Here is an 11,600-nt window from a genome sequence, read left to right on the forward strand (position 1 = left end):
CATAATACAGAAAAGCGCATACACACAGACCCACACACGCAACCATACATATTTGTACACAAACATGTCAACAATAATGACAACAACATATCTCTATAACCTTCTCTCGTTCTACCCAGCGATACACACACGCGCACACAAAATTTCCACACCAAGACGACCAGGTGCAGGTCATCATCAAACTCCACAACTCTTCTTATAAATTCTTCGCTGCAAACGTTTATTGTAAAAACAATATAACAAAGGTTCATTACTTTACATGGCATGCACGTGATGAATAGTAGCACTACAACACACAAAGTCAAATACAGGACAGCGATTGAATGAACTTGACCATTTTTATGACAGGAAACATGTTGTTACTTCCTCCCGTGGGTAAACTTCATTTTAAACCCTTCACGCTGCATTTTCCTCCGTTCCCTCACGAGTTTACATGCACAAAGTTTATTGACATACACAATATTGTTTAAAATGGTACTATGACCATTAAAGGGAACTAGGCATTATAAAAGAAATGCCCATTGGTATCCTAATTCAACGATCTCGTAATAGTGCACTTTAAAAATATTCATCTCATCTTTATGGGGAAATTTTGTTTTTGTAGAAAAAAAAAACCCACTGTTGCCGAAAACAGCACATATTGACAGTTCAGCATGTAGATGCCTTAATTGGTTTGCCTGTGTGCAGTATCGTGCAACTCATTTTTATTCGAAATGTATCTCCTCGTTTGTTCTGCAGGGAAACATCGTGCACGCATGCAGTAGGACACGTTTTAGTACATAAAATGGTGTACATTAGTTAACATGAAATGTGTCATTTATAGACCAAAGGAAATTATCATTATGGCTCCCCTTCTATCACATCCACACTAGAAAAACAAACAGATATTAATAGAAAAAAGTTGCAAATATCAAATTCATGGACTACCAATAGTTACTATTCGTCATGAAATTGCTCGATTACAAGTAATCTCAAACTACCAGCGAATTCCCGTTAAGTGGGACCGTCTAGACATCATCGAACAAAACACGTCTTTAAATTGTTGCTTAACAAAAGGTGTTTCTGACATGGGATCGATACGGCTCCCCAGATTAGACTTACAATATAGACGCCCAGCGACTGAGAGTACACTGTAAAAACAGCGGTGTTAGATTTAACACCACGGGTGTTAAATCTAACACCGATCAAACTTCAATAAAGGACCACACCCACAGGTGTTAAAAATGCACTGTGATGGTGTTGAAAAGTGTTCACCTGACACTTCGTGGTGTTAATTTGACACTGTACCTGGTGTTATTTTGACACTGTACTGGTGTTAATTCAAAAATGACACCACATGGTGTTGGTTTGATATTTGTTGGTGTTAATATCAATGGTTTAACACCCGTCCAGCTTCAATAAGAGACCACACCAGCTGGTGTTACTTTGGTGTAAATTTATTTTCAAATTTTTTCAAAAATCGAGTATTTTAATGTAAAATTCTTCATCGTCTTGTTTAAATTAAAAATCAAAAAGAAGTGCAGTTACTAAGAAACTCTTCAAAAAAACAGTTTAAAATTTGGAAGTGACACCCGGAGGTGTTAATTTAACACCATAAATGAGCACCGAAAATTTAACACCAGCTCGGTGTTCACTATTTAACACCGGACTTTTTGCAGTGTATGTTGTGTGATATTGTCCTATACTAATCAATGAATACAAATGGGCCTCAACGGACGAGGTGACTTCTATTTAGAGTTGAAGCCGAGATAACAGCTGACCGTCAACTTTGTGATATAATGTGCTGACTTTTTAGGCAATACACGAAAACTGGGAAAAAATAATTCAAACAGATAAAGATAATGTATAGTCGTTGATGTAAGAACTATCATCGCATACCACTTAGAACAATACTGAAGTCACACCGCTTCCATGGCCTGTTAAATTAAGTAGCCGACAACCAGTACAATTACTTGTATGATGTACTGTCACAAGTGTGTTTAATATGCACACGATACTTAGTATGCAAGGAGTGGGGCATTGCATGCAGAGACAGAGGTCGTGAATTTATATGCATTCTAAATGTTAGAGACAAAATAATTGGCCGGCTTCAATCCAAACCCATTAACGATATCTCCATCAGAGGCTGTTTTATTTTTCCTTAAATATATGTTTCATCTAGCGTAAAATTAAACATCTCCCGCACCCCACATTTTCCTCTCTCCCTCACTCTCTCACACTCTCTCTTTCCTTCTCTCATCTTCTCTGTATTACAATTTTCTTCTTCGCTTTCCTCCACGCGAATGCATTTGAGATAGTCTAATCAAGTGTATCACCAAAGTACACAGCAGGCTGCAATTTACATGGACATGAACTTCAATAATTGGATATGAAGTTATTGTGTTGTATATTCACTTCAGTACGATATATCTAAACCAGTGGAGCGACAAAGACTGCAAGCGCAGTACTGAGGAAATATTGTTACATAAATTGTATATTATCTTCTTCGTATCTCAAAACAATCTCTCAACATTTTGTCCACGCGCACACATTATCAACTACCGCCCAATAGTCTATACACATTGTAGGATAAGTCGTGCAGCTGAATTTGCAGGAACTTTTATGATACGTAAAATCGTTATCTTTCCCCTTTTCTCACACTATTCAGTATAAGTATTACACAGTCTGTTGTTAAATGTTATTGATCATACAAAAAACAACAACAACAGGCTAACAAAATATATGCATATTGCACGATGTAAGGTAACCAAGGCATAGGGCCTATGTGCAAAAATGCATCCATGCACTCTAAAACGTTATCTTCAAATTACCTTACTTAATTGACCCAAAAATATTGCCGTGCTTTTCATAAACTGATAATTTGTTATTCTTTCAAAACATACATTGTACATTTCTTCGACTTCTCGAGAAATCATTTCGCTTTTTTTTTTCAAGTCCCCACTTTTCCCGAGCACAATATCAGATAATTGAGTAAAAAAAAAAAAAACAACCGCTAATTCAACTCGGCTTCTAACCCTACGTTCAAATACATAAAATGGTGTAAAAATACTATACCAGAAGTTTAAAATAGCTTCATAGTAATATGTGTGCTATCGCCGCTATCATACAAACGGTGACATTTACACGGTACGGGTGCATCTCAAATTAGCATCGGCCGAACTTAATGATTCACGCCGTTTAAAACCAAGGTCAAGCATACGCTATTCCCATCAACGCATGCATTATAGCGGTTTTTTTTTTTTTTTTTTTTTTTTTTCATGGCGCTTCTGTTGTCGCTAGCTTTCTCATACCAGGCGATTTTGGGTACACATCGATAGCACTAAATATTGTCCGCTGCTCGCGTTTATGACGCGACAGAGCATGAACGCATTTTGTGGCTACGATCGATGACTTGTGGACCAGTTTATTTACCTGTTATTGATCTTTACGTTACCTATTTTCCAGCTCGGTAGCCTGACCAATGGTTAGGAATGGAATGACCATTCCCAATAAAGATCATTTATGCGTAGGCTACGCAAACCTTTTTGTGATACTGCATTGTGGATTCGTACGCTATGACGGTTGTATGAGCCTTGGCTTGTAGTAGTAGATTACTGACTATCGATCTTCCTCAATGTCGCACTGGTCAGCATCGACTCGAAACTGAAGTTCCGGTCACTTGTACCTGTACATGGCTATTGCCCTTCATCGAGAGCAGTTATTGCATATACTTCATGTGATAGTCCCGAACTTTTTCTGCACTCAGTAGAAATGCGACACCACGCACTGTTCACATTTTGAGAATACTCACCTTTGGATTCCCTGTGTTGTACTATAACACTACAAAGAATTGCGATTTGAAAGCATGAGAAGTGTAAATACACTGTACCTGTGTTTGCATTTTTTTTTCTTTTATGATCATTATGCGAACAGATACCAGTACTCATTATTCATACCTTGATTTGTAATACGTTATTGTCTTTTCCAGCTTGCTATTATCGCACAGAGAAAACAGAGAATCAAGTAGATATTAAAAGGATGATTAATTTTGTGTCGTACAAGAAATTATCCCGCATGGAGTGCGGGAAGATCAATAGAGCATGTGATATAAATGCTAATGACCAAAAGTGAGTAATTGTGAGTCCGCATTTCAAGGCACAACACAGCTGCGGCATGCGAAAACAGAGGTCAAAAGAGCAATGTATTATACAATGTGAATGATGCATACGTACTTGTTCATTCTACTGTAATTGGTTCGTTGCTATTGTGAGTGTTCGCACGTAATACAAACTATAATGAAAAGATCGTCTTTCGCATTCATTCACAGTCTTTCACAAGAATCGCCTTTTCAGTGATGGACTTGAGCGCTGTCAGCGCTGCAAAAAAAAAAAAAAAAACATACACACAACAACAACAACCCGCACGTTTTGGAAAATGCCCACTGCTATAACACTTCATACATACAATGAATTCGATTCAAGATGCAGAGTGCTTGTATACGCTATTTAGCTTCTTTTTTTTTCTCACAGATCTACACGTGTACATCTGCCAAAAACGTTTTCCCCTATGATTTCAACAATTTTTATGTCAGTTTTTAATATTTCATTCTATTCTCATCCTGTAAATGTAAACAACAATAGAATGCATTGCATTGTATGATATGAATGTGACGATTTGATACTGTATAGTAAGCCGTGTACTGAATAAAAAATGATATGAAATCTTTTACGATTCTTTATAACAAGGGGCTTTGAACGCTTAAAATTGTCAACAGACAAAGATAAATCATCATAGATGTAGAATATGGGATGGTTTTAAAAGAAAATGACCCCGATACACTGCACAGATAAATCTGGATATTGTTAATGCATGTCATGACAGAAAAAGACCATACTATACAATAGTATGTATATCAGATTGTCTATGAATCATCATTTAAGCTTAAACGACGCAAAAGTAATTAAAAAAACACTATTTGTCCTAGTTGTATGTTAATAGACTGATGAATTATGCCAGTTTATTTTTGAGCATCTTGTAAGGTCAAAATTACGTACAGTGTATATTCTCGAGAAGTCAGTGATTAGTTTTTAAACTCCCAACATTTTATATTCTGCATTTTGTGTTTGTGTATATGATATGTGTGTGTGTGTCTGACACAGTTTGCCGTTATTTCATGTCAGTCATTCAAATTTCATTTCATTTCATTTCATTTATTTCCACATTAAAAACAACAATCATTACATTTCAGGTCATAGTATAAACGTGGGGGACCAATTAAAGCCTTTCAGGCTTGTTGGGAATAGGCCCCAAAGTAAATACAAGACTTTCTCAACTTACGATATAAGGTACAAAATATATAGAACACAAATGGTGCACAATCAAAGCAGGATGAAGAAGGAACTAGATATATCGCTACGGCGACTGATATGCCTCCGCCATAATGCATGGTTCTCCTAATAGGTCTATAGTACAATGTCTTGATAATGTGTGATGGCAGTTTCACACAATTGGCAAAATATTAAAATGACAGGTTTGACACAAATGTGCTGAATGTTCACTTTCCTAGAACTAGGTTCAATTGGATGAATGATTAAAATGTCAGAGTGCAGGTATTTGGGGAACTGATGATTTTTACTTGACTTTTGACCCTTTTATAAGTTTATACATTGAGTAATTTTTCAAGGTATTGAGAAAAAGTATAATTTCAGAATCAAATGGGAAAGTAGCATTATCTAAACCTGGCCTTTGACCTTTGACCTCACAGTTCCAAAGAGAATCACTGTTAGGTTGAACATGCATAAATATGTACGTTTCATGACGATACCTTGAGTTACTTTTGAGATATGGAGGAAAAAGTGCAATTCAGCACTTTCACTTGACCTTTGACCTTTTGGCAAGAAACTTCCCAGAGAATATATATTGGGTAATACATGTATACATCAAGTTAAAAAAAAACAACTTTCATTCATTGCATAAATATAAGGAAAGTAGTGATATTTTGAGGAGTTGACCTTGACCTTTGACCCCTTGACCCATGACCCCCAACTTCCCTAGATAATCACTGCCCATCGGTACAAGCATATATACTAAGTTCCATGAAGATACCTTGAACCATTTGCGAGATATCAGAGAAAAACATGAAATTTCAATTTTTTTCACAAAATAACCTGTGACCTTTGACCTTTGACCCTGTGACCCTAAAATCCACATAAAGTATCATCCCCCAAGGATATACCCTCATACCAAGTTTGATGTAAAACCACCACACGGTTCTTGAGATATCGACAAAAACAAAACGGGACGGACGGACGTACGGACGTACGGACGGACGGACGGATGGACGGACGGACGGACGGACGGACGGACGACCCGAAAACATAATGCCTCCGGCCACTTCGTTGCGGAGGCATAAAAAAGAAAAGAGTAAAATACTGGCAGTATTACAAAACCATGTTGTTATTACATACATTGTACATATGTGTGTGGGAAGTGCGTCTAAAATTGTTTCTGAACTGCTGTAATAATTTGCAGTTTTTCAGTTCCTTCGGTAAAGTATTCCACAAAATTGAACCTTGATAAAAAATTGTTGACTTGGCCAATTCGGTTCGGTAGAGGGGAGGATGAAAATTTTGTTGGTTTCTCGTATTATAAGAATGAATACTGCTGTTGAGATGAAAACATAGTTGTAAGGGGGCTGGTAATGCACCAAATAAGTACTGTTGCATAAAAATTCCTGTTTGGAAGCAGATTATATCTTGAATTGGTAATATATTCGTTTTTTGGAATAATGCAGAAGTTTGTGACAAATAAAATGGGGACATGATTCATCTTACATTGAGTGTGTACCACTGAAAATGTGAAATGCTACAGAACAATAAAGAAATCATCGACAATCGACCTACAATGTGTTTTTCTCAATGCCTGGGACGTCTAAAGACTATTATTTTGAATGATATCGCCAACATGAAAAAACAATTAGTATACTGTGTGTGTGTGTGTGTGTGGCAGGGCACCAACTAGCTATTGCAGGAATTTTAGACTCAGTTACTTTATAAGGCATTTGTCTGACGCTGTTGTAAATACACTGTATTATTATTTATTATAATAACAATAGCTAAATTTTATTCCACAATATGATTTCTTAGAATATTGGTCAAATTCTCACAAAAGCTAACATTTAAAGGGACATTCCATAAGATTTTCATAATTTCACACCATGTACATGTAGTACATACAATGTAACACAACAGCTCCATGTCTAGATTTGTGGAATTTATTGTGGTCCTTGAGCTGAGAAACAATACTTTGAAAAACGTTGAACAAATTACACTGAACAAGTATGATGACATACTGTACAATTTTGTACATTGTAGAGGCTCACATATTCCAGAAATGTAGCCTGGTGTAATTCCTCTACAATACTACTTGCTTGCGAGTTCACCTGTGTTAGTTTAATCTATGCATGCATTCTTCTTTTGTATTGCTTCCTTGAGCCCCAGCTCATGCATTCTAATGGTGACCCTGCCATGTCATCACCCTTGTTCATTGCAATTTCTAAATTTTGAAAATATTCTTATTCTTCATTCCAATCACTATACATTCTGAAACTCTGTACCCAGTATAACTAATCTATGGTTGTAAATGTAAAAATCTGAAAATCATCTGGAGGTCTCTTTTAATGATTTCGGACACTAACATTTTCATCATCGCCAACAGCGTCTCAAATCCCACTACGCTTTTCAAGAAAAAAATAAACATTTCAGTGCCTACATTTTTTAACAGGAATTTTATTAATCATGTAATACTACACGTTTCTTTGTTTTTAAACTACCGAAATTAATACTGAACGAGTGTCGTGACCATCTTGGTCACGTAAATATGACGTCACTTCCGTAAATTTTGCATACTGCTTTCTTTGCCGGAATCGTCCAGCTATGGTGGTTCTACATGCGCCGAGGAAAAATATAGACAGGTCTATAATTCAGCAGCTGTACAGACCTGCTCGGTTGGCCGGGCCAATAAATTCTACAAGGAAACAGTTTTTTGGCTGTATAATGAAATTGATAACTCCTTCTAATGATACAAAGATCAACTTTCTTCAAACTTTCAAAGCTTCAGTCTTGTCTTTAGTCAACGTGTTCTCAAGTCTCAATTGACCTGTAATGAGCCATATGTATGTAGTACCACTTGTTTACAGACAATATTAATACAGTTCTGTTATGGGGACAGTTACGTAAAAAACATCAAGATAACAAACTTTTGTGATATAATGCACAACACAAGACTAACCTGTGTACCTAGTAGAGGCTTTAGAGCATAGATCTATACATTTGTACACATTAGTGCTCTCTAATAACGAATGCAGGATTTGATCTAATGCTTTTAATACAGAATGCTTTGAGTATACTTACCGTGACTTTTACTATGCAAAAAGTGTAAAAGAACCATTGTAAGAATCCAATATTCATTTCTCTTTTTGCTTTTCAAAAGTAAACACACACTGTACAAGATTCTAAGAATGTTCAGGTCAAACTAGGAGGTCATCATACGTTTAATTACACTCGAGATCTAGTACATTGTACGTTTACACTTGTACTTTTATGATAGTCCTATAAAAAATACAATGTATAATCCAAATGTCTGAACTCAGGAGGTCATGAGGTGGAATGTAGACTCTATTAAGTCCATTCTTTTTTCTTCAGGACATTGTTCTGGTTTTATCGTCTACGGAAGAAAGCAACGTTTTCACTACTCTCGACTACTTTCTAGACCTAGAAATCTATACCAGACTAGTCATAGTATAGAATTAGGATACCTCGATAGTGACAATAGGTTCCTAATCCTTTTCTAGATTCTAGTAGAAATTAGATCCTTCAAAGGTTCAAGACATTCTTTTCTTTCTTGACTTTTTCATTGTGTAGGGCTATTCTCAAGATTATCAAGAAGGTTAGAAACCATAGAAGGGTCTTTGCTAATAGCTTAGATACTAACACTAGGTGGATTTGTTGTCTTCTTTGTTTCTTCTTTTTCTCCTTTACTCTAGTCTGACAAGGTTGTTGTTTAATCCAACTTCTGACACTGCCTAAGTTTAAGTCCCACAGGAAAAGCGATTACGGAATCAGACAACAATAAACGGTAACTAGTTGAACTAGCCTGGGCAAATGCTAGAAACTAGGTGATTTGATTTTTGTACTCTCCTTTATGTTCTGGTAGGACTGAGACTTGAGAGTGAGACAGTGTCTGAGTCTGATACTCTGAGAGTCTAAACTTTGTTGGAATCTACACTGTAAAGACTAACCGTTAACCGTTAGACATCGTCGTTTTCACCTTGTTAGGCTTGGGACGACAAATTTGTTTTTTACTTCAACTTCTTCTTCTTCTTCTTCTCCCCCTCTTCTTCTTCTTCTTCAACTTCTTCTTCTTCTTCTCCCCCTCATCTTCTTCTTCTTCTTCTTCTTCTCATCCTCCTCCTCCTCCTTAACTTCTTTCTTGCTAATCGTTAGTCTTACCTATTGACATTATAAACACAACAGTAAACATGGTAGTTCTAATACTTCTAACGACAGCTCTAACGTAACGTGAACAGTACAGTAGACTTCTAGATTTCTAGATCTCTCTACTCTAACCAAGTCCAGATTAAATTCTATTCTGGAATAGACATGTGATGATTGCTTACCGAAATAGGTGTTTAGGCGAAGGGCTCGAAGACATCTGTTTGCAAATCTGTAGGTGGCTACCCATTTCCAAACTCTGGCTGGCTCGGTAATGCCGGGGTACGCCAGCACAAGTAAGTCAGTTGGTAAGATGGTGAAGAAATCCAATGGGAATGTGGTGCGAAGGTAGTGAATTTTTATCTTATTGCTATCCGTAATGAGAATGCCATCTTTCATGTATCCCAGGAAAAAGCGCATAACAATGTCCATCAAGAAGAGGATGTCGCAAGTGTAGAGGACAATCCACAGAGCGACAATCCTAGAGTCAAAAGCAGCTATGAATAAATCCAAACTAAAAGTCGTTAGAATTGTAATGACAATTAAAGTTTCCCAAGCCCGCATTCGGCTATTTTGCGGGTTGAGAAAGCAGGACTGGGGGTCGGTGGTGCTCGTTGTCCGGTCATTGCTACCACCGGTTTCCGCCTCTTCGACATCGACGGGAATATGACCTGCCCTTCCAGTCATCTTGTAGAAATTTTGTTGTCCAAAGCAGATGAAATTTTGCCGGGATTGTTACTCCACCTCAACTCACCACTGTTTCAACATCATGCTAAGATTTGGTGGCGCTTCCACCAACCTCCCTCCAGTGTTGGAGCCAAGGAATGAACTTCACCTTTTTAGCTACATCGCTGCAGTGCAGAGTAACTTTCCAACAGCTCGCTGTAGGAATAAATCGCATATGTATCCAGAGAGACTCACTGAAGATGTCCGACAGACTACGCTACTGCTGTACAGTAGATGGAGAGTGATATCGAGAGCAAAAAGAAAATGGTATGATATCAATATCACGACTCACATCGCTAACGTAAAAGGACTTTCTCCGGTCGGTGCCACTCAAAAATGCATAAAAGCCCAGCTAGCTCCAAAATCCGGCAAGCAAGATCGACCGTGGAACATTCGATCACAGGCAGACACACAGTGCGCGATATCGGTAAATGTGTGTGTGTGGTATGGGTGTGTATGTATGCTATGTGTATGTGTGTGTTGTTTGTGTGTATGTGTTGTATTGGTCGCCCGACCGTGTTCAAATCGGGGGGTGCCTACTGTCTGCCTTGATGCTGTGTATAAGCGCATAGGATAGCGCATAAGGATCGTGTATGTGCGTGTGTGTATGTGTGTGTGTGTGTATGTGTGTGCGTCCAATACAGAGTCTTCTCTCTGCTGCGCTACTGCGCGTGTCAGATATGCGTGCACAGCATGAAAGTTGAATATGATCCTATCAAGGAAAAGCAGAAGCGTTCTGCGTGCAGAGCCTGAAGTGAACGCTGGTTGGTCGACGTCTTTGCGTATACGCTTTAAGTAACAAGGCGCGGCGCATCCTTGTTCGCATTGGTATTGAGGTCACGGAAGTGAACTTTTCGCTGACTCGAGTCAGAAGTTTGATTCCTTTGGCTTACAGCATCTAAAATTTGAATATAATTGCAGAACACAATGTAATTGTACTAGTATGTTATGGTGAAATGATTTAATATTACTGTTTTGTCATCAATAATCAATCTCGCACACGGAATATAGATCAGTAACTTACACGCACTACACAAAAGACCCCCCCCAAAAAAAAAAATGATTTAAAGACGAATTATCTCAATTTGTCGATAATTGTTTCATACAGTTAGTTGTTCAAAGTGTATGTAGCAGCATAAATATAGTGTAGTAGAAGTACTAGTAGCAGATCCATATTTGAAAATGGTTCATATGTGACATAGATATATGTATAATTAGACTGCATATTTGTGTGACACATAGTACTCGTACTATATTGCTTTAGCTAGAGGACCTTCAAGAACTAAATAGAAAGCCGATAACAAAAGCAGTCGTTTTGCAATTTGCTCTGAGATCTGTGAAGAGGAACGTTGATCACATTAAAATGAATATATTATTATCTTTTTTGACATCATTCTTTGCATA

General features: G+C 37.5%; 1 protein-coding gene across 1 annotated transcript in view; it reads right to left on the bottom strand.

The window, feature by feature from the left end:
• Positions 1–10,606, bottom strand: part of LOC139717247 (uncharacterized) — a 162,009-nt gene extending 151,403 nt beyond the window's left edge. The window contains exon 1 of the mRNA XM_071628744.1: positions 9,656–10,606. Coding sequence (XP_071484845.1) covers positions 9,656–10,157 — 502 coding nt within the window. The 5' untranslated portion in view covers positions 10,158–10,606. The remainder of the gene's footprint in view (positions 1–9,655) is intronic.
• Positions 10,607–11,600: the final 994 nt, after the last annotated feature.

Source organism: Diadema antillarum, unplaced genomic scaffold (genome assembly GCF_040938485.1).
Source record: "Diadema antillarum isolate AM-2024a unplaced genomic scaffold, OU_Dant_1.0 scf00000073, whole genome shotgun sequence".
Classification (NCBI taxonomy): Eukaryota; Metazoa; Echinodermata; class Echinoidea; order Diadematoida; family Diadematidae; genus Diadema; species Diadema antillarum.